We start from the raw sequence: 24,848 nt of genomic DNA, 5'->3' as shown, positions 1-24,848 counted from the left end.
ATCCAATGTAAAACATGTGGCAAAATCTAGCACCAAAATTACATGAAACTGGAAGCCAATATTTTTCGACACAGGACCTCCCTATAAATATGCAAAACATGATACTTATGATGGAAAACTGTGTGTTAGAAGCAGGGCTGCGGAGTCGGAAGGAAAATGGCCGACTCCGACTCCGCATTTTTTAAAAAAAATTTTAATTGTATTTTTTCAACTCCCTTATTGAAACATTTCCCACAAACCCATATTTCAACTCCCCTATTGGTTTTCCCCCTTCCCCCTTCAGGGGAAGGGGGAAAACCTCTAAGCAGAGATTGAAATATTAATTCCTTTTTTATAAAAATTTCGCATTTTGTTTTTTATTGTAAGCCCCCTTTTAATATTTAACAAATATATATAATATTGATCAAATCATGTGCTTTCAATTTTTGAAAGCTGTAGTTTGAGAGAAAAAAAAGCCTTTTTTTCTAAATCCAAGTTCTTGAGAGGGGGTGGTTTGCCCCGGGTGACACCCATCTGGTAGATTACACCCAAAGTTAATTTCAGAGTTTATAAAAAAATATAAACATTTTAATTCTGAAAATTTTCGTGAATATATTTTAAATTATATTTTATCAATAAAATTTCAACGAAAATAGGCCACATATACGTCAGGAGCTAATTTTGCACAAAATGCGGCGGTATACAAATTTGTACGAATAGCTTTTACTATACCTATATTTCTTCTTCGCTAAATTTTTAATTTAAATTTTATGGGCTGCTTTAGAATTAACCTTAATATAAAGATTTTAAGATTAACTGCAATTATTGTGTGTTGTAATCAAGAAATCATTTACACTTATTTTGTTCCATACTTTTTAGTGAGAACCAAGCTTATAGAAATAGTCTTAATAAAGAAAAAAACATTAGATTATTTCATCGAATTTTTTGGATTCGTACTTTCGCACTAGAACTTCTTTGAATTTGTTGATCACCCTTAAACGTTTCAACCTTAGCTACGGGCCTCGACTTACTAATTTGTTATGTTTCCTTTACTATTTTATAACTGAGATCGAACAAAACACTATATTTCTATTTTTATTTGAAAGTGATTACTTGAAAATGTTAGGCAACAAAACCGTTTGCTGACAATTGCTACTAGTTACGTTAAAAAGCAATCGAAATAGAGGACGGTTACAGAAAGTTCGGTAAGCACTCAAGCTGGCTGATTGCCATAATGGCAGTTATTTTCTCATTAGTATCTTTTTATACATGTAATCGAACCAATTGGTAGTCAATTTTTAAAAAATGCAAGGAGAGTCAGTGAAAAGGAAAGAAAAAAAGAAGCCCGGAGTCGGCATGTTTTCTAACGACTCCAACTCCTTTACCCCAAAATCAGTTCGACTTGGACTCCACAGCCCTGGTTCAAGAAGTAATTGAAGCACCATTTAATATCAAGATTTGTTTCTACATTTCTCAACCTTAAATATAATTTACAAATTAAAAAGTGTCTATAATTATTGGAAATCCTATTTTCTAGTTTTCTTAAAATTGAACACGTTTTTTTTTTTTTTCAATAAATTACCCTATTTTGTGTTTCACGTACAGTTTATTGTTTCACACATATGCGATAAAAACCCCTCCACTAGTATTTTTACCATCAATTTTATTTTATGCTTTTTCTATATTTTTGGAACAGGGTGGAGTTTCTTTCCATGCAAAAATATTTGCTAAATCAGTAATTAAACTATCTTCTAAATGTGTTCTGTGTACTATTAAGAGTTGTTTTATGAAAAATTAACGGGGTTAAATGTACAATTTATATATTTTTTTCACTTTGTATTTTCTGATTTCAGAAGTTTTCTTAAGTTGTTTTCCAGTGAGTTTTCAAAGAAAGAGGAATGTGAATGAAAAACTACTCTCAATCACTTAATAATATTTTGAACAGTTGCAAGATATTTTAATTTATTCTCCTAGTGTCAGAAAAGTTTTCTTCATTATACAGCAAATATATAAATTAAACTCACAACTTTCAGTCAAATTTTACCAAATTAACTTTACAATATGTTGCTGCACATTACAAATAAAGGTAGCTTCTATTTCACTAAGTACAATACTCTTTTTTTTTTTGCTTCGCCAAAGTTTGTTACATTTAAAAATTTTAGTCAGTATTCTTCAGCATTTTCTAAATTTTGGTCTGTAAAGTCGGTATTTTTGACCCTCCAAACAGTTTAACCCTCTAAGAGGGAGAGGAGAAGAATGAACTTTTGAAACTTGTTATGAAAATTTTAATTGAAACAAAAATGGATTGTCATATAATGTATTGAGACTCCTTGATGTTTAATAAATATTTTATTCTAGTTGAATTTGGGAACCAGCTTTATGTTACAACATTTATAGCATCTTAAGTCATTCTGACAATATTTTTTAAAATCTAAAGTCACACTCAGTGACAGCTATATTAAAAGTAACGTTTGATGCAATAATTAAATATTCAACGTTAAACTACATACTCTATTACATAGATTATCTGTTTTTTGCTTTACCAACTGTAGACTTCATTCATTCAAACATAAGTGATGCATACTTTTGTGTTTGGGTTTACGAGGAACATCTTCATCAAAACAAAACAGTAAGCAATGTCAGAAAAATAGCTAGAAATATTAAAAAGAATTCTTTTTTTTTTTTTTTCCTTTCAATATTTTGCTAAAGAAAGGTTTCCTCATAACTCTGAAATACATGTATACAAATTATTGTGTCTTATTTGTGTTAGGTTTCGGTACAAACGTAATCTGTGATTTTGTTTATTAAACATGTTTGACAGTATTGAGTTAAGGGAAACATCTTTGACATTCTAACAAATTTTAAAAACCAAATGTGCAGTTCAAAAAAATAACATTCTTATTAAATATTCATTTTTACAGCTGGTGTTATTTGTGCTGCTCCAATCCTGAGAGGATGGTACAGAGCTCAAGTGATATGTGTGTATGAAAATGGAGCTGAATGTGGTATAAAATTTGTAGACTATGGCGGCTTTTCTCAAGTTTCCCCTGCATCACTTCGACAAATCAGGTAAAAATTCTTCCAGTTTCATTGATGATTTTCAAACTTGTATTGTTATGCACTAGCAGTACCCGCACGGCGATGCCCATGCTAAGAAGTTAGAGAAAACTCTTTGAACAAAATTAATCCGTGCCCCCCCCCTCTTTGCCCCCCTTTTGATGTGAAATGATCATTTTTCTTCAACTAAAATGCCTACACACTTTTTTAAAAGACCAGTTAAGTCTTTCAAATTTAAAACTATTCGCCAAAACACATAAAAATATTAACAGTAGCTTTAAAACTCAAAATAATCTTTCAACAACATAGTTCATCACTTAATGCGCCAAGTAACTGTGCTACTATAACCATGCCCTTTAGCGAGTGAAGCAGTCCCCCCCCCCCCTTGCAATTTAAAGTGTTTCGCCAAATAAACTGCTATATTTTTTAACGTAATATTACGTTATAACATTTAACATGTGTTACATTTAACTTACGTTACGTTTTACGTAATATTATGTAATTACGTTATAAAGAACCATCACAATTGAATAGTATGACAAATCAAATTATTTACTTAGATAAGTAACTATCTTCAACCATAAGAACAAAACAAACGTTGAAGAAATAAGGAAAACAAAACCAAATAAAAAAATTCTACAAAATCAAATTATGTACCTGAACATCAAAAAAAAAAAGAAAACGCATTCAAAAATCTGTTTGCTGATCACAACAGCAATTCATGAGCATGATTCCTCGCAGCTATTGACACTGTCGACCAGCCCCCTCTTGAAGAGTTAACTTACCCTGCCATCTATTATGAATTCATAGAACTAAATAATTGATTAAACATTTTATTTGCAATTACAAATATTTTGTCAATCTGATTTTTAAAAAAAATAGCCTATAGCCTTCCTCAATAAATGGAATATTCAACACAAAAGTAATTTTGCAATTTGAACCAGTAGTTCCTGAGATTAGTGCCTTCAAGCAAACTCTTCAACTTTATATTATTTGATAATTAATAAGAAAAATAAGACAAGGATACGTATACAATATTTTTTTTACGAACCATTTTTAGCATAGTTTAGGATTTTCTCCAAAAAATACTTTCAAGATTTGTCTCATGGCTGACTCGAACCTACGCCCACTGGATCACAAAGCCCACACTTTCAGGTCGAGCCACCGTGGCTACTCATATTCTGCCTTCCAAACATTTTATATTATAATATAAATTTTCCTGTTTTCATAATATTTTTTATTGCTGATGCACTCCTATTAGTCATAGCGTGATGTTATATAGCCTATAGCCTTCCTCAGTCAATGGACTATTTAACACAAAAATAATTTTTCAACTCTAACCAGTAGTTCCTGAGATTAGCACATTCAAACAAACAAACTCTACTGCTTTATATTATTAGTATAGATATACAGTGTGGGCTAGAAGTGGGCTTACCCCCTCTTTTACTTTGAACATAATGCAAGTTATTGTTGAATGTTTGCAGGGGTGTTTGTGATCTGAAAATTTTCAGTTGTCGTTTCTGAATTGGCCTGAAAACATTCTAAAAAAATTATTTAAAAAAAAAAAAAACTTTTAAAATGTTTTTCCCCCTCAATGATTTCAATGCATTTTTTTTCTCTTTGCGATGTCTTTAAAATCAGTTGTTTTTTTTTTTTTTTGTAAATGGGTGGTATAATTTCTTTATTAATTTAACTCTTCTTTCAGCCGTATAATTAACAATTTCTATCGATTAATTAGCTTTCCTCATTCTGCTATGAAGCATGGGGTTAGTTGGAAAAAAAAAACAATTTGACATTTGTAGTCTTGTGAACTTTTTTGTTGCCTTTCAATTAATTCTATAAAGAGGAAGAACTTAGAAAAGGAAGTAATAAAAATCATCTACTTTTATTTGAAATTTCTTTAAAAACTCATCGCTCATCTTACAACCTGATAAACATTTTTGCCAGTCTCTGTTTTCTTCTAACTTTATTTGTTCATCCAGATGCAAATAAAGCTACTACAGTGAACTCCCAATCATCCGCGGTATAGGGTGGCACTGTAACCGCGGACAAGTAGATTGGTGGATAATCAGAAAAAGTGGTTACTATTGTGTATAACAGCTTAACAAGACCAAAAACACTCGCATACATTTAAATTATAGCTAAAATGATAACAGTGTATGTAAAAACACACAGTATGTAAAACAGGGTTCGTACGGGTCATGGAAATCCTGGAAAGTCATGGAAAAAAAATAAACAAATTTCAGACCTGGAAAAGTCATGGAAAATTATTTGAGTCATGGAAAATTATTTTTGGTCATGGAAAAATTTAAATTTCATGGAAAAAGTTCCAGATGAAATGCATTATTCATTTTTTAAATTTTATTAAAAAGCGCGAAGTCAGAAGTCAGCAAGCACACAGCAGCACAAGCATGCTGTGAAGTGATCCTCCCCCCCCCCACCCCCATCTTCCATTCCCTTAGTAGAAGTTGAAATTCTATTTTTAGCATCAGGCTTTTGGGACCCCAGAATCCTTTGGGCGGATTTCAGAGAGTGAGGCAGGAGTGGGAGCAGGTGGGAGGTATTCGGGTCGCTGCCAGATTGGCTACTTTTTCAGTATGCTCACTTCTGAAAGGGCGCCAAGCTTGAACTCAAATCTGTACGAAAAATCGCCGATTTTTCCAAATTTTTCCTTTTTCTGAACAAAAATAACTTTCAGTTGAAGTTAAAAGAAAAATAAAATGAGCGACTTTTCTCTCTGGCTACTTTTGGGGGCATTTTGAGCTATTTTCTCTCTTAAACTTCTGGCAACCCTTTGCCTTTAGTAAATTGAGGAATGAGGTCCTCCTATGTTTCTGTGGCTTGATTTACATTCAATATCGAAACCGAAACCATGTGAATATGTTATATTTATCCTTTAAAAAATGTGTTAGCTGAATTCTTTAATTTTTTAAATAATTTTTCCATATTATTTCATTTTTCTCTTTCCATTACTGAAGATGTCCGGTAAGGTACTTTTGTTTTTTATCAGCATAGAGCATGTTTTTGCTAAAATTTGTAAATTGAGCCAGTTTAAGTAAAAAAAGAAATATGCCTGGAAAATGTTTTTAATTACAATTGAATGATGAAGGAGGAATTTTCAGATTGGGTGCTAAATGATGAGAAGCAATTTCAAGCACAATGTTCATTGTGCAGGAAATCATTTGATATCTTAAATATGGGAGAAGCAGCTCTAACCAGTCATTCAAAATCTAAAAGACATAAAGATAATTTAAAAGCAAAAAATACTCTGAATTTAAGATTGCAAAATTTTTTTTATAATGAAGCTTTAACATCTAAACAGAACAACAAAGAAATTGCTACTTGCACCAAACAGTTTTAGAAAAGCAGCCAGGGAAAAAAAAACAAGCCCTAGAAAATTTGGACAATGAATTGGATTTAAAAATCCAAGAATTTAAAAAAATGTAATGAAGTAACTTTTTTTTTAAATTAATTTTATTTCTTTTTATTTATTTATTTTTTTTATCTATTAATGTGTATAAGAAAAACTGCTGAAGAAAAAATTTATCTGGACCTTGAACAGAATTTGCAATGTCAAGAATTTTAAATGAAGAATGTTGTGAAATATATTTTATAAGATAATTACTTGCTATTCTAAAATTGAAGTGAAAATTCATGCGGAAGATACTGAAAGAAAAAAAGTGTTTTAGAAGTTAAACTGGGTGTATGGTGATTCGACTTAAAAATTTTTTTTTACGAGCAGTGTAAATTACACTGCATATAGTTTTCTTATAAATGATGACTACTTGATTTCTGTATTTCATAAATATTTTATGTGTTCAATGCTTTATGTCATTGTCAAAAACATCAGTAAACGTTTTCATCAACAAGATTTCTAAATTAAAAATTTTAATTCATTTTTCTTTTTTTATAATATTTTCTTACTGTTGATATTGAATAGTACTATTCATTCAAAATGTTTTCTAAAAACATCTAATGCATGAATGTGAATAAAGACCAAAATCTAGGTTCATGTAACAAGGTCATGAAATTTTTTTTTCGGAGTCATGGAAAAGTCCTGGAAAAGTCATGGAATTTTTTTGCCTTGATAGAGTATGAACCCTGGTAAAAGCTAAAAAAGGATCACTCATTAATTCAAACGAATTACCCACATAAGTGAGCGATTGGTGCAAACAGGTTAACGGAAATAGATCAAGCTAGGTTACACCAAAAATGCATGGGGGGGTGGGGATCGAATAAGACTGGTTTAGTCACTTGTTAGTGTGTGTAAGAACTATAGATCAAAAAATCAGTAAGTAGCACAAATCGAAAACAGTAAATAGCGTATGGGCAAAAAAAAATAAAAAAATTGTGGAATATTGCGGATAATTCGCTCCGCAGATAAACCACTCACGGATAATCAAGAGTTGACTGTAAATCATTTACTACGTAATATAATTGGTTTATAAATTTTACTGTTGCTGCTTCCATAACTGGTTTTTCATAATTTTTGTATGATAGTTAATGTTTTAGGAATATAATATTTTTCAATGGAGCTTTCATTTAGCTAGTACAGTCGACGCTCATTATAACGACCACACATTATAAAGACCGTCCCATTATAACGACCAGTGGTAAAAGTCCCAACTTTGTTCCTATAAACTCTATGTTAATTTGCTCTCGTTATAACGACCGTTCTGTATCGTCTAATCCAATACAGCGACCGAATCAGCGGACGCTATTTCTTGTGTTCTTTCCAATAAAACAAATTTCTAGCTTAAAATGACCTTTATTATTGTTTACGGACATCTGCCTGAAGTTTTCAATGTCAAATCCAACTTTGAGAGGGGGTGGAGGGGGATTACCATTCACCACAGCTAGCACAGAAAAAATAATGGGAGGAAAAATCGAGAAATTTCCAGATTCCTAAGAAAAGGGAGTTGACAGATGTATTGGTAGTTTGGAGTTTGAATCTAGTGGTTTTAAAAATTTGGGGTTCCCGAGGAACTTTTAAATGTTTCTTTGGAAAGCAAGAGAAACACAATTTATCACCTATATCTGAAACAGAAAATAATGTTTTGCAAAAATCACGTCTGCTAAAAAGGCAGACCTCTGTTTCTGGTTTTATCTTCAGAAATTGTTGTGGTAGTAGTAGTAGTAGCAGATTTGAAAGTGTGTAAAATTTTACTCCCTATATTTTCTACTTTAAAACTTGTTTAATATTCTGTCAGAATATTTTGCACACGACTTTTCTAAAAATTCCTATGATAAAAAAAATTTGGGCATGCATGATGGTGTACATTTTTTAAATTTACACCTCTTATAACGACCACTCGTTATAAAGACCTTTTTCTCTGGGACGGAGATGGTCGTTATATCGAGCGTCGACTGTAGTTATATTGAAATGGATTGAGCTAGTTTTAATACTTAATGCTTCAAACATTTAGTAATGTATATGCTTTACATGAATACCTTAGTTTTGTGAAAGCAGCTTGTTACCTATTATAACTGATAGTTAAACATTGTATAACTATAAAACTCTGACTATACAACTTTGCGTTCAAAAATATTCAATACTTTATGTTTTTATCATTATGAAAAAAACCTATTATTAAAAATTTATGCAACTTTAAAAAATTAGCTAAAAAATCCTTTATGTTCATTTCCAAGTGTTTTTTATGCCGTTTACTATATAACATATAACTGGACTTCATTTACTTTTTAGAAGTGACTTTATGACTCTTCCATTTCAAGCATCAGAATGTTACTTAGCAAATGTGAGACCAATTGACCGTAAGTATGTTGTAACTTCTTAAATGAAAGGTGCATTCAATCATTTTTCTTAAAGATACTTTCAAAACTAGAAAATATGAACAAAGGCTATTTACTCTTACTTTTGTCCGCAGTAAGATAAAAATATAAAGTATCTGTCTGCAGGAATGAAAATCAACATGCAGTGGGTTGGTAAAAATCTTAGAAAGAAAATGCCTTTTGCTTTCATTCATGTATTCGTGAAAGCAATAATGATCATGCTTCATTAAGTTATCTTCAAATTTTGAGGATAATCAGTGTTAAATATTGATATTATTAGCAATTTTCAGCCAATGCACATATCTACAGCAAATGTATCTGCGCAGCATCAAATGGACAACAACAGAATCTCGTAAATTTTCGAAATTTTTATGCTAACTTATCAAAAATGATGTTATCTGAAAATTTAATTTTTGTTTCACACAAAAAATTCATTTATTACTTACTAAGCATTGTAATTGCCCCAAATGCGCCCCGAGAAAAAACGACCCCTGATTGACTTGACGTCCAGTCGTGCCCTCCATACACCACACCCCTCTCCCTCGCAATACGTTTTTCAATGGAAGTTGAATGCTGATGCTCCTCTAAATTTTTCTTATTTGTTATGTACATTTAATATTTTGATCACATTTTCGATTTACAAAGATTATTGTGCAATGGAACAAGGTTTTTAGAAAGCTGATATGCATATATGCAGAAAATAACGTTACAAAACAGCATTATTATTATTTTTTTTTTTTGGTTGAAATCTGATGTATGTGAAAGCTCTGAGGTATGATTTTTTGGTTTATTTTTTAAGTTAGTGCTTAATAAGTCAGGAAAATTAATCTTCACAAGAAAATAGAGGCGAATTGGCTGTAGAGTTAAAACTTCGTTATTTGACTGCTATCGTTGGTTTGAGATATGGTTTGAAAACTGATATTATTCAACCATGTGATGATCACAAAACAACATATTATTGACAGATAAATAAATACTAGAAATACCCTAAGCAAACGCACAAAGACCTAAAACACCATACAAAAAACACACGGACATCAAATAAAGATGACAAGCAACTGGGAGGAAGGGCACATCGCATGTCACTTCTTGGAGAGTCACGTGACTTCCCGTTTCATCGAAAAATGAAACTAATCTATTTTTACTTGTAAATAACTTTTAAAAGATTGCACTGAAATTAGACAAAAAATGTTTTCTGACGTTTTTAGGTCATTCTGAGTGTATAAAAATGAGATATAAAAATGCTGTTGTTGTCCATTCGACGTGCACGCATGCGTCTATATTAGCTATCTATGCTTTTGTCTTACCCAAGTTCATGTTTGAACACTAGCTAACGGTTGTAAAATAATCTTGTATTTCAATATATAAAAACCTTTCTATCAGAAAGACGTAAATGAAATGTAAAATTTGAGTTTGTTTATTTAAAAATAAAAGTCAATACAAAATCAGAGGGGAAATTTAGCTTTTTCCTCTCTCTCTCTCTCTCTTTTTAATACATTGCTTTTACCATATGATGGATAATTAATAAGTTGAAATGGATGACTCTGCAATGTAGTCCACTCAGAAAAATAAATTTCTCATTTATTATATAGAAAATACCTTAATATATGAGAAGTGATAATATTTAATGTGTTCCTAAAATATTTGTTCCTCCTTTCCTTGGATTTTCTTTTTTAAATATAAAACTTATTTGATTCAAGTTTTTAAAAAGAAGATGAATTGGGGCATGATACTTTTTACTGAAATATTCAACACAATGATGTAAAAAAATTTTTTACCGATTAAGGTTCTGGATGGTCTGCTGAGGCAACTGCTACTTTTGAAGAGTTAGCACAAGGGCAAATTTTGCAAGCTGTTTTGGTAGAGTATGCTGATGATGGTGTTCCATGTGTTCATTTATATAAGGTGCAAGGAGTTTCAGTAAGTATAAAATGTTGCTTTATTTCATATCTTCTTTTATTTAATTGCTGTCTTGTCGTTAGAGGTCTACTTTACATGCTCTAATGCCCGACTAAATAGGAATAAGTAATAAGTTCTTAGTGAATATATAAATTAGAGATATTTAAAAAGCGTTGAAGAGCCTTACAAAAATTTCGGAAAATGATGCCATAGGAAGCCATCCGTATATTTCCAGTCAGCTATATTTTTTTTTCTTTTTAACTGAAAATGAATATTTTTATGCATTAGACTTCTTCTTTTACAAAAAAAAAAAATCTGCTTTCTACCAAAAGGAGTACTTTTAGACAATTATTGGTGTCTGTATACACCTAATATTAATGTGATAAAGGGGATAAAAAACCAGCACAAAGTGGTTCATGGTTTGGGATTTCAGCTTTAAATATAATTTTCTCAATCATTGGGTAGTATTTTCAAAAATCCTGTGCAGGTCACAGCAGTTTTCTCTTGCTGATGTTTGGTTGTCATAGGCAGTGCGCACACTGAGGCGACATGTGTCGGAGACCAAATGCCCCTGTCGCTAGGGGCAGCGTCACGCATCAGATAACTTCACTTTTGCGCACACACCAAGAAGACAGGTGTCTGACGTTCTTCAATGCCGCATCTAGCAATTACATATGTTTTTCCATTTACTCTATCGTTGAACGGCTAGAAATGAGGGGAAAAAACATTTATATAAAATGCAACAAATAATTAAAATAAATAAATAAATAAATAAATTGGCTCATTTGGCAAAATAATTAATCTTAATATTTGCTTAGGCTGTAAAGTTCAAATAAATGCTATGTACCTATTAGAAATTTATTAATAAACATACTAGAAAAATTTTAAATCATGTATTACAATAAATGTTACTGAATATTTTAATGTTGGAAAATTAACTGAAGAATTTAAATTCTATCTTTTTAAATTAGAACTAATTAAAAAAAATAAATATTTAAAGATAGCTTGGTGATTTAGACATATTTTTTTTATTTTTTCCCTTCCAAAAATGCTTGGATATTATCAGGGTTGGCTTTTGGATGTCAAAAACTAATTTTTGACTTAATTTGACAACAGGGTCTGAAAATATCATGATGTTTTCCAAAATTTCGAAAATATTCGATATTTTGGTCAGTGCCGGCCAGATCTTCAGGTTTTTCAAGCCGGGACAAAATCATGAAACTGCCGCCCTTACTTACCTTTTCTTTCGAGTTTTATATCGAATATCAATAGGGGGAAAAAAACAGGAATAAGGTAAATTTGTTGCCCTCACAAATTGCTGCCCATAACAAAGTTTACTCCCCCCCCCCCCCCCCCCCCCCCCCCCCCCCGCTCCAGATCAGACAGTGATTCTGATATCAATCATATATTTTGATACATCTTGATACATCCAATATTTTCGATCAAAACAAACTGAATTTTACAAAAAAGGAACTGCATGCTGAAATCACTGTTGCCTTTTTCCATTATTTTATATTATATTTAATGGTACAATAATGTATAGGCAATTCCACGGGTAACTGACTGACGGTTTTAAAGCAAAACAGTGACTATTTTTGTAAACTTCAATGCAAAATATGCGTTGAGCTAACGAAATTTTCTACTGGATTATTGTATCTTTTAAGCTGAATTTAATGGTCTATTTGAATTCTCGAAATATGTTTTGGTTGATTTTTAAAAATTTGTTAAAAACACGGTAATTGACTGACATTTTGAAAAGTACGGTGTCAGTCAGTTACGATACTTTTGATAATTTTTTAAAAATCATCCAAAACGTATTTCAAGAATTCAATTATACCAGTAAATTCTGCTTAAAAAATACAATAATCCAGGAGAAAAAATTGTTAGCTGAACGCATATTTGCAAAATACACAGTTTTGCTCCAAAAATGTCAGTCAGTTACCCATGATATTGCCCATCATATTGTATATGCAAATTGCTGAATGATAATTTTTAATTATTTGAAATAATTATACTTGTTAGTAATAAATGAATCAAATTAATAAAGCTACCTTTTAGACAAAAAGAAGCATCAAAAATATCAGATACTACATTTTTTTTAAAATAAATATCAGACATATATCATGATATATATCAGCGAACCTTGCTGACAAGTGTGAAATATTTAGTTTTAACTGTTGAAAACTCAAAAACCAGAAATGCGATTGCAGTAAAAAATCAAAAGCAGTCACTAACTTTAAAATATTTCCGAAAATGTTTACGAAATAATGGGAAAATTAAACTACATGCCCATTTCATGGAAAAGACAACCCTCTGTCCTGCCCGTAACGGCTCATATATTTCATTAAAAAGTAACAATGGTAATGGCGACATTTTTTGTTTAAGAAATTACACATAAAATTGTGATTTGTTAAGTAGAAAAATATTGTTCATTAGTATTTTAAAGTATTATTTTTCTTAAAATATATGTGGCGTCACTGAGGTACAAAATGACCGCTTTCCGTGAAGTTGCCCTAAACAGCAATTAAAACTTTGTAGAATAGTTTAATTTTTTCCCCATCTCGTGCCTCTCTTTCTCAGTCGCATATTTATTCGAATAACCATTAAGTGTGTAATTATGCTGCATTTCATCATGTTTTTAACCAGCTATTATTGGCTTCGTATTCCTTAGCAGCCGCCATATTTGAAGACAAGGGTGAGACACATGTTCCAAAGTAGCGCACGTGCTATTCAGAGGGCAGACATGAAACACGGGCAAGACACGACGAACTTGTCGCAGTCTTTCCTGTGTGCGCACAAGAGGGAGAAATAACTGGTTTCTCCTTGCACTATTGTGAAGACATTTTAGTCACAGACATGTCTGCTCAATGTGCGCGCTGCCTTACATTGCATTAGTCATATGTGATACATGTTCATATTTAAATTTTCCTTTGATTTTTATTTTTCATATCTCTTTAGGAGAAACCAATTTCAAAACTGCCAAATTTGCTTAAAACTGACTAATTGTTCATTGATCATCAAAACTGTATGACAAACAAAAGAAAACATTTTTATAGAAAAAAAATCCCCCCCCCCCTTTTTTCCTGCACAAGTCTTTTTTTTTGGGGGGGGACAGTTATTGAACTTATATTTTATCTACATATAATGGAAAGGTTAATATTTACATGAACAAAAAGATTATAGATGTCTATCGGCACATAAATTTCTTTCTTCTCTAAGTAGTTTATATCTACTGTTAAATGTGTGCAAACATTGGTTTTACCGCCTAAACAGTGTGTATCCATCCCCTTATTTCTCTCCAGGTCTTTTACAACTTGGAACTTAACCCTTATTTTCCAGTACACACTCATTCATTTTCATATCGAAAGGGCACATATCCAGATTTGAATTTGGCACTTCTAATTCAAAAATAGTTCACAAATGAAATAGCGAAGCAAAGCACTGGATGAGAATTTCCATTCAAGCGTGATACCCTTCCGTATTAAGAGATCGCTGTGCAAGTCTGTTATCAGTTAGGCAAGCAAGACCTAAATTTTGATTACTAATTTAATATGAAATAATTAATATTACTATTAAATTTTGATTAATTCAATAATTAAATTATGATCTATTAATACCTACAACGTGGTTATTTGAATCGGCGTGGGTGGTTTTATTGTGCATACTTAATTGGATCGGTCTCTCTCTCTCTTTTTTTTTTAATGTTCAGTGAAAAGAATGAAGTAAGTAGGAAGGAATAAAGTGGAGTAAAAAATCTATATATATAAAAATGGAATTTGGTAAATTTGTTCCCTAAGATCTCGGAAACTACCCGGCAGATTTGGCTGAAACTTTCACCGTTTGTTCAGTTTGGTACTGGGAAGGTTTATAGACCAGTTCGAAAAAATTCTGATTGATAGTTCCCTTTTTATTCCAATTTTAGTCCCAATTTTCGCATAAATGCCCCAATATAGGGGTGGAAAAAAACGTGCACATATTAACATTATATGTCCATCGAAAGCGCCAATTTTTCTGCTGAAGATAGCACCTGTTCGAAGTTTCTAAGTTGTATAAAAAACGAGTTATGAGCTTTTTTGTTCCCTGTTCGAAGGCTTTCATCAACCGAAGTCATTATTTAGTGTGTCATCTCAACTCCCAAGAATTGTTGTATTGTTGAATATTTTTATGTTTCGTCTGACTTTTTGAGGCTTTTCTCAAGTCAAATCTTAAAGTAACGTTTTTCCACAAGATTGGCTAAAAATAAATGGATTTGGCTGATCATTTTACTTTTAAACGGAACTTATGTAATTAATGGTTTATTATTATTATTTATGCTGATTGGACACTTGCTCACTATATCCAACCAAGCAGCAGAAATATCGCCAGAATTTTTCAGAAAGATTACAGTAGCTGATGCATTTGGCAGTTTTTTCCACTGTCGCTTTTTTGAGCCCAAAGACCACGTAATAATGTTTCTCAGCTTTCACCATATAAACAAAATGTCGCCAATCAAAGATACTTAAAAAAAAAAAATACTGTGTAAAATAATTCAACAACTAAATTAGGCAAATCCATAAACCGCACAAAAACTTCCAATAATTTTTCTTTTTGCACGATTTCAAACAATCGCCAAATTTTACTACTTATTTTGGAAACATTTCGAATGAAACCGTTTAGCACCATTTTATTTTGACCAAAAGTATCTCAGCATCTGGCAACAATATTTCTATAATAAAAATTAGTAAGGAGGGAGAGTATTATCGAAAGTGTCCCAAAATGATTCTCGCAAATTTGGTAAGATTTTAAACCGCACCAAGTGCCTACAAAAATTGAAATTTCCCAAAATAACTAAAGCGAGTGTAAGGGGAGCACGAGTGGCTACATTTTTTAAAACAGTTCGTACATCAATAGCCATACAGAGAAGGTTTTAGATTTAAAAAAAAAAGTACTAACAGATAAATCTTTTTAAACATGCAAAATTTAATTTCATATTTCGGAAATTCTTCAAATTTGTGTATGCTTAAATGTCGTGCTTTCGTTTCTGATTGAATACTGTTATGTTCTTCAAACTTATTGCTATTTTAGTTTAATGAGTAAGGAAAAAGCTTGATTTTTAATCACGTCAAAAAGGTTTGTTTTAAATTCTTTCGCTTAAAACAGAAAACAAGGGCAAGTAACGATTGTTTCTCATAATTATTACTGACCCAGGCAACGCCGGGTATTTTTGCTAGTATATATATATTAAAGAATGTTGAATATTTTGTTTCAATCTAATAAAGTTTCTTTTTGAAGAAAATGCGCTTTTTTTTTTTTTTTTTTGCTAAAGGGGATTGTAACCGCTGTTTTATCCCCCCACCCTCCCGCTAAAAAAAAATATCCAAAGCAGGGTTCGTTGATTTAAATCAATTGAATTTTTAAAAAAATTATTGAGTTGAATCAAGTGATTTTTTTTAAATCAAAATCCTTAATTAAAATCAGTTCATTTGATTTTTATAAATTAATTTGCATTTTTGGAATGTGTTGCTCTAAATTTAACTACACTGCATTGTACAATATTAACTTCAACAAGCAAAACTACATAGATCCCTCTTGATGTGTATGAAACAGATTTTCCTTCTTGCAATATTGCTTTTACTCCAAAATTACAGTTCAATTCAGTATAGAACCAAATAAAAATTTTCAGTTTTTCTCATTCACCATCATTGGTATAAATAAGAAAAGTTAATTGCTCAACACATATTCTTTTATACTAAAACGTACATGATAATGGAAACCATATTTTTAAACAAAGCATAAAACAAAATCACTTCTTGTCGAAGTATTATAATGTATTTATAAATTTCAAATATGTATTGAATAGTTAGAGACCTTATCTGAGTTTGAAAAGTAAACTGAATAAATTCATCTACCGTATCAAGTATATTATGTTTATAATTGTAAAGTAATAAATAATTATAAATTTAATAAAAATTTTAAAAACCTGATTTAAATAAAAAAAATTTAATTTAAATTTAAAAAATCTGATTTTTAATTTTTTTTTAATCACGATTTTTGATCCAAAAAAAAATTGAGTTTAGTTCCAGTAAAATTGAGGAAAAGTTCCTTCACTGATGTCAACAGTCACTTGTTATTCTACCAAAACATTGTGAGAAATTCAAAATTCTAACAGTTAGTGTTTGTGTGTAAAATGTTTTTTTCATTTTTCCAAAAATATATGAAACTGGATATAATCTGTTTTGAAAGTAAACTCCTCAATTTGATTTACTGAATTACAAAATGTTTTTCTTAATTTCCTTCCAGAATATGTTTATTAACAGAGAATTGGTGGATCGAGGTTTAGCTGTTTGGATAGATAATCACTGGGATCCTCACTGATTAGTTTTGTTAAGCTTGGAATGCCTTCTAAATTCTTCTGTATCCTAGGTGATTGACAATGAAGACTGTAGTTTACTGCTAAAGTCTGAAAAGCGCGCTTTTGTAGGTGTTAATGGAAGACAAAGCATTTATGAGCTAGTTTAGTGAGATTTTTTTTTATCACTAAATATTTTTTCCTTCAAAGAATTATTTCTGTAATATTTTTAATTGTGTTCATTTAAAAAAAAATGTTTGATGTTTGAATATAATGTCCATATACCCTCTACGTAATGAGAAGAATCTTATTTTTTCTGATAGCTATTTCTATATGAAAATAAATTAGTGCTTCAACTCTTCACAAGTGTTGTTACATTGATGTTTCAACTTTTAAATGATATTTTGAACTCGTAAAAATGTTCAAAAGGTTGCTATCATTTGAATGCTTTTAAAATCGCTTCATTTTTTAAACCTTGTAATAATCATATTATTCTGCTGCTTATTTCTATGTTGATTTAAAATCTAAATTGTAAAATTTGTAAAGCTAAAGCAAACTGTTGTAATAATTTGTTTAAATCATTTTTCAGTTGTGCTGTCAGGAGGGGGAGGCTTTTGTTTACATTTAAGAAACTTAGATGTTGGTAATGCAAAATATACTCCGTTGTTCCTTTATCTGGAAAATAGCTGAAAATAAACAAAAACAAACCAACTAGCATTTATTCATTTTAGTATAGTTATTTAAGATGATTTATTTGAATGTTTATTTCAAGAATTTATTTGTTTTTGTCAACTTGAGTTCTTTGTTAAATTCTACTTTTGGGAAAAATTTCCTGACTAAAGGCCAGAAACTTAAATTTCCAGAAAATATGCGCTTAATTGTTCAATGTTTCATTTGTTTTCAAAGTAAAATATTTCCAATGTTGAAAGAAGTTGAGCAGAAAATAATATAAAACTAATACAAAACTTATAATTTTGGAAGAAGATCTCCCAGCTGCTAACTGTTTAGAGAAATGATTATCAACAATAGTAAAAGCACTAAAATTTAAAAATATTAATGAGATGAAATGGCTTGCACAATCCATGTGCAGAAGTTTGAAACTACATTTCAAAAATAAAAACAGCAATATATGCTACAAATCAATGTTTAAAAGTGCAACTATTACCACTTAATTTCTTTTCTTTTTCTTTTTTTTTGAAAACTACACTTTGTTTCATTAGTCACGTTGATCATACTACTGTTATTGCTATTAACAGTATGCAACTGTGTATGTTTTAAGTGATTAAATTATTTCTTGACTGTCATTATTTTAACTGTGTAACTGTACTGCAGAAGTGTAATCTGTGTTTGAAAATAGTTGATTTTGGAGCAGATCAAAAGCATCTTGTGAAAAGGCATATTTTTCATTGAAATATTTTTTTTTAATGAGACATTTGTTTGCTGTAGTTTGAATTGTTCACTGCTTTAACTATTTAACAGTAAGTTATTGCATTGCTAAGCCATGGCTTAACAATGCAATGGCTAAGCCACATGCAATATATATTGCATGTGCTTAAATTACATAAATAAAACGTGACAATATTTAACAAAAAGTAGAAATTGCTCTTTGGAAAAGATCCATTGGATGAAAAAATAGGCCTAAAAACTTTCAAAATATTCAAAAACAAAGGTTCTCAAATGATCTAAAAAATAATGAATGTTACCCTTCAAAAGAAAAAAAACAGCTAAAATAGCAAAAAATGCATTTATCATCATCTTAGACCTGGGTATCAAAAGTTCTCCTCCTTCCCCCAGTTATATCACACTGATGCTTACACCCAAAATCCTTTTGAAAAAGCATTTGTATATTGTGTATAAGTATTTTTCTCTTTGTGTTTTGATTTTCTGTATGTCTATTCCAGAATATGCAACACTATCATGTGTAGCTTAAAATAAATAGGAGGCATTTTCATTTTGCTCAATAATAATTTTTCATATCATTTTGACTGTTGTGTTTGTTTGTATAAAGTTAAAATATGTTTTAATATTTTCATTGCTGTGTAACGAATGATGCAGTGTTTAATTAGAAATGAACACAAAACCCCAAAATCAGATGACAATTGTAAAAAATACAAATTTTTATGAAATATGTTTGTGCTAACCAGGGTTGGCAAGTTTCTTCTGAAGCAGGGAAAAAATATAGGACAGAAGAGTTTTCTTGCAAATGCAAGAAATAGAAGAAACTTAACGTGTTAAGAACAAACCATATAAAATGCAATATTGTGAAATAAAGAAAATTTATTTTCAAAATCAAAATTAAATACATATAATTAGACCTATAAGCATAAATTACACAATATAAACTTCCAGTTAAAATATGTATTTCTACTATCATCAACAGTTCAAACCACAGATTTTTTAATCTTTTTATAAAATGTAATTACCAATTTACTCTGCTCAAATACTCTTTTGATTTGTCGTATCTGATGATTGATTCAATAGATGATTGGTATTCAATAATGTAATATTTCGATTTGTGTAGTATAATTTGCCAAGCAGAAATTTTGTTGGTTGTGAACAATGATTAAAAATCAGGAATAGGGTGTTTGATCACCTAAAAATTCTTTTTAAATGTCTTCAAAATGAGCAAATAAAAGCCTCTAAAGGTTGACAAAAATGACCTCAAAATGATAAGTAATGCCCTATAAATTTACAAAAAAAAGTGTTTTATGTTGCTTCTTTATGTTTTAAATCATAACTTATTTTTTTATAAATACAAGTAAAAATATGCTTGTATTATAACTTTATTTTAAAAAATAAAAATTAAAATAGTAGTGCAATTTTTGAATTTCTTGCTTCAACCTTCAGGAAAATCAGAGTGACATTGTATCATCAAAGATTTTTTCATTTTCTTAAAAAGAAACTATTTTTCAAAAGCAGTTTCTTTTCCCCCTTAGTAACTGCTTTTTCTGTTTCAAATTTTGCTTTTTCTCCTGTTAAAATGCCAGAAGTTTGCTTGAAAATATGAAAGCCCAAATTTCTTTTTCAACAAAATGCTTTTAAAAATAAAATAAAAATCATGAATAATGCCTCAGAAATGAAAAATCCCCAAAATGAAAAAAAAAAAAAAGCATTTAATCAACATTTTAGCCATGCTAATGATAATGTATTTTTAGGCCAATTGTTGGATAATTTCCTAAACAACTTGTAAAACTCTTCATTTACAAAATTGTAAAACTACTCCCTCCTTAAACATCAGCAGCAATGCCTGTAATATACCTGAATTTATCAATTGTCTGAAAAATCTACTCTATTAAATAACTATTCTTGGAATATATTTGCGCTAATTTAATATTTAAACTTTTAACAACTGTTTTGTTTTCTGTTAGTTTCACCCTGTTTCTTCCACTGTCCTAGAAAAAATCTTTTTCTTCTGAAGGAACCCAACCCTGGCATTGACCAAAGACTAAATTATTTAACCAAGTTTTAACAAAAGTTATTGGAAAATTAAATTCTGACTGTAAAGAATTTTAATATATAAAATGCTTCAGACTTTTCTTTTGCCAATAGAAAGCCTAAGGTACCAAATCGATTTCAAAGAATTTTCAGAAGTAACTCTATCTGCATGAGAGGGGGGGGGGGCACTTGTTTCGCTGAATTCTAAGTTTTTCACATTGTTCCATCTTAAATCATACTTTTAGCTTATTTGCAGGAAAACTAGATTTTCCTTTGTACCTCTACAATCAAAATTATGCATTTTATAATACTTTTGTTTACTTATCTAGTCACTTCACTGAAACTTTTACAAAAGCATATATTATTTAACCTTTGGGAGTATTAAACTTTTACTTTTTTGTTTGTGCCCAATATGCTATGTTTTGAATGATTTGTTTGCAACATATTCTGATTTACCTCCACACAATATTTATGTCCTTTTATATAATATTGAAAATCAATTATTCTGTTATACAACTCATTGGAACTTTTAGGCACAATTGCCTATTGCAATATTTTGCTGTAATAAATGATAATTTGATAATTTTATTGATATTATGGCTGCTTTTTTTATGCAAATGAAATGGCAAAACGAGTTAAGTCCAGCAATTTTAAAATTGATTTCTTGCTTGTAAGGAATGTTTAACTGATAGTTAAGACTAGTGTCTTCCTCATAAGTTCATGCACAACCAAGAGTTAGAAAATGTATGTAATATTAAACATTGTTTTTATACATTTTTATTGTAATGATATCAGACTTTAATGAAATAAATATTTGCTATTGCTGTTGATTCCATAGCTTATGTTCATCTCTAAAAAAAATTATCAGACCTTTTAAAGATACCTTATTTGTGTCAAAAAGTTTTTGTAGCGAATATTTGTAGTCAAAATAAATGCATACCTTTTTTAATAGTACTAAAAATAATTGGTTCAACGTGTTTTTTCTTGCTCAATAAACTCTTGGAGGTAACTCGTCGGCTATTTTTAGAAGATTCAAATAATAATATTTCTTTCAGAATGTCCCCTCCTCCCATTTGAAAATTATAATCACTTAACTACATTTTTTTAATTCACAAATTTGGTTCCTTGAATAAAATTGAGTTAACTGTACCACACTCCTTCTACAGGTTTTGTTGAATTTGAAAAAGAGCTATTTTAAATTTATTTGAATGCATTTAATACTAGCATGGCTCATCCAACACAATGATTCTAAAAGAATAATTAAAATTATGATTAGGCTTACAAATTTCAAGCTATTTATATGTGAACAAATGAAATAGAAAAATGATAATTATGCAAGAGTTTCTGCAGTTTTCAAGAATTAAATTCTTCTAGGACCCCCAGGTTATTTTTACCTGGTAAATCCTGGAATTACCATGTTTTTGGGTTTTTTTGGACTTGGAAATGAAGAAGAATGTGTGTTGAGTTCCATATGAAAAGCACTCATTTTATTACACAATATTACATTTCATGGGGAATAAGTAAAGTTGCTATTCAAACTTCAGCCAACAGGTGGTTTTAAATTCACGGTACCAGAATAATTACTAACAAAGGGTGAAAAAAACCAGGGTTGCCAACCTTGGAGAAACAATTTGAGGAGCATCTGGGGTGATTTTGAGGAGCATTTTGAAATTTTGTGGAGCAATTCGGTATTTTGTACAAAAATCAATAAGAAAAATTAAACCTCTTGTCTAAAAATTTTTGAGCTCTGATAATCATCTTAAGCACTAGCATAAGAATAATTATTTTCAAATTAATAACACTTAATACATTATGTCATGCACTTTAAACAGTATGTCGTGCTTTGAGTATAAGTGTTTAATTTTCATATTTACATGCCTAATAAACTAGCAAAATATAATAAAAATGAGTTGAATTTTATTAAAATTTTTAGCGAGCCTGGTCAAAGGCAAAATTACTTCTTTGCAGAGTTTCGCTATTTTTACGGAGCTGTTGACAACCCTGCAAAACCCAAAAAATGTAACATTCTAACCTATTTCAACTGAAAGTGCTACAAAAATCATGTCATTTGCAAAATGAAACGAGAAATTTCTCTTCTGAATGCTTTTTAATAATTTCCTTTGTATTATGCAAATGTTTTGGTTTAAAAAAAGTTTTTGCATAATTTACCATAATTTGTTAACAGATATCTTAAATGGCTGCTGTTTACGATATTACAAGAGGGGCTTGTTTTACATGCATGAGGCTCTTTTCACAGATTTGTTGGGCTTTCTCAGTTTAAGCTTTGAGGTTCTTATTAATTTTTTTTAGCATTGGCAGGTGCTGAGATACTGAATTCTTTTTAGCTGGAAGCTTTGTAACAAATCTGAATTTAGTATCTCATGGTTAGCTATTGCAGTTTGGAAAAGTAGGTATAATGAAAGGATTTCAAACGATCGCAAGTTTTTCTTTATTATTTTAAAATAAAATAATATAATTTTAAAATTATACAAATTTAGGGGGAGGTGGGGGAAGAATACAAAAGGCTAAGTTATGTTGTTATTATTCTTGCGATGCATAAAATTTTAACCTTCGTCAGGTGTAAACTTATCTTAGTGTTTGTCAGTCAAGATTTCCTGAACTATCAACTCTTAGAGCTAATATTTTTCTAAGCTAAACTTTCAGCAGCTCGATTTTGGATTGAGCGATGGAAAAAATACTGAAATTAATGACAAGTGAAATCACAATGTAAGCTACAAACTAAATCAGTTTAATCTTCGCTGCTGAATATTGTTAACAGCTATCTGAATGAAACGTGTAGTCTACAATGTAAAATTTGAATTATATCTGCTAAGATAAATTTTAAAACATACTGTGATATGTTGCAATCAATAATCCAATAATAAGTAGGGTCTGGTGGGGGAAAGTGGTCAATGGGGTAAAGTGGTCATACTTCAAATAAATGGCTATAGCTTGGACAGACGTGGCTCCAAGGGAGGGGCAGGGGGGGCAATTGCCCCCCTGTCGGAGACGTCTTGCCCCCCCGTCGGTTAAAATTTAGTATTTCGTCGGGGAATCTGTTTGCTTTGGCGTTTATCGTAAATGATAAAAATTTTCTCATATATGAACTCGAAAAAAAAAATTAGTAGAAAAAAGTAGAAGTATCTTATATATATATATATATATATATATATATATATATATATATATATATATATATATATATATATATATATATATATATATATAAAGGAAACAAAAAATCAATCCCCTTTGAGGCAAGGTTAGCCCGAGTCCGTATAACGTCGTCCAGATGGTGACAAAATATAGCTATTGCTTCCGGGGAAATGGTGTGTTTTGATATTTGACATTTCTGTTTGTTGATGCAGGGTGTCAATGAGCTGGTTTTGACCTCAGGGTGTCCACTTAGACTAAAAGAGTACCATCCCCGTCCCTGCAGAATGTAGTGGTGATTACCGGTCAGATCTAAGGCGTCGTCATCGGGTTACGAGACAAATACGTACCGAATGACAATAGCCAGGACGAGACGAGAGGGGAGGGGGGGGGTGTCATCGGAGAAAAAACATGCTTCGGAGATTTTTGCTTTTCTATTACATTCGCTAAACAGTTCTTCATCAGCATATCAAGTGTGCAGACGCAGACGCACTCATTGATGCGTTTTAAAGTACTTTATTTTCACTCAGAAGTTACAAGTAAGTTATTTCTATAGTTATTTACAACTTTTCTGATTATTGTTGGATTATTCTGCAACAAAACATATCGATGAGTAAACTATCCTTTTACCTCATACAAGGAAGTGTACTAAAGTAGATTTAATGTTTTAATTTTTTAGTGTAATGATGTCTTGTCGGCAAATGCTAAATGCAGGAAAAAAATTCTTTGGACTAATATAATAAAAGCAAATAGATGTTTAACATTTTAAATACATTTTTCTTAAAAACTTATATTGATCTTGTTTATAGGCTGCATAATAGTTTTGTTGGGAATGAAGAAGAAATGAGAATGATTTACTAAACATTGGGCTTGGCGAATCAACACACCAAACAATCATTGGATTATTAAACGTCGGGTTGGTGGCATCGGGCGTCGGGTTGGTAACATCGGGTTTGGGTTCTTTTTGAGAAAAATGTCTGGGGGAGGGGCGAACCTTTTGGAAAAGGCAAAATTAAATAAATAAATAAATCATGTGTTAAAAGCAATTGAAAACATACATTTTGCTTCCAAATTTATTTTCTTCAGATGTTATCATGTAGTCGAAACTCATCAATTTAAAAGTCAACATTGCTCCTTCGAGATCGATCAAACCATCTTACAGACTGATACCAGACTTAATCTTGTTTAAGTTTTTTTTTTTTGCAAG

General features: G+C 30.7%; 1 protein-coding gene across 1 annotated transcript in view; it reads left to right on the top strand.

The window, feature by feature from the left end:
• LOC129223742 (A-kinase anchor protein 1, mitochondrial-like) overlaps positions 1-21,063 on the top strand; it is an 82,716-nt gene extending 61,653 nt beyond the window's left edge. Inside the window, exons 6-9 of the mRNA XM_054858100.1 lie at positions 2,901-3,048; positions 8,741-8,808; positions 10,613-10,746; positions 17,005-21,063. Of these exons, the coding sequence (XP_054714075.1) occupies positions 2,901-3,048; positions 8,741-8,808; positions 10,613-10,746; positions 17,005-17,079 (425 nt within the window). The 3' untranslated portion in view covers positions 17,080-21,063. The remainder of the gene's footprint in view (positions 1-2,900; positions 3,049-8,740; positions 8,809-10,612; positions 10,747-17,004) is intronic.
• The last annotated feature ends 3,785 nt before the right edge of the window (positions 21,064-24,848 follow it).

This window comes from Uloborus diversus, chromosome 6, assembly GCF_026930045.1.
Source record: "Uloborus diversus isolate 005 chromosome 6, Udiv.v.3.1, whole genome shotgun sequence".
NCBI classification, from domain to species: Eukaryota; Metazoa; Arthropoda; class Arachnida; order Araneae; family Uloboridae; genus Uloborus; species Uloborus diversus.
Note: the sequence above shows the minus strand (reverse complement) of the source record. Positions and strands in the feature narration are given on the sequence as shown.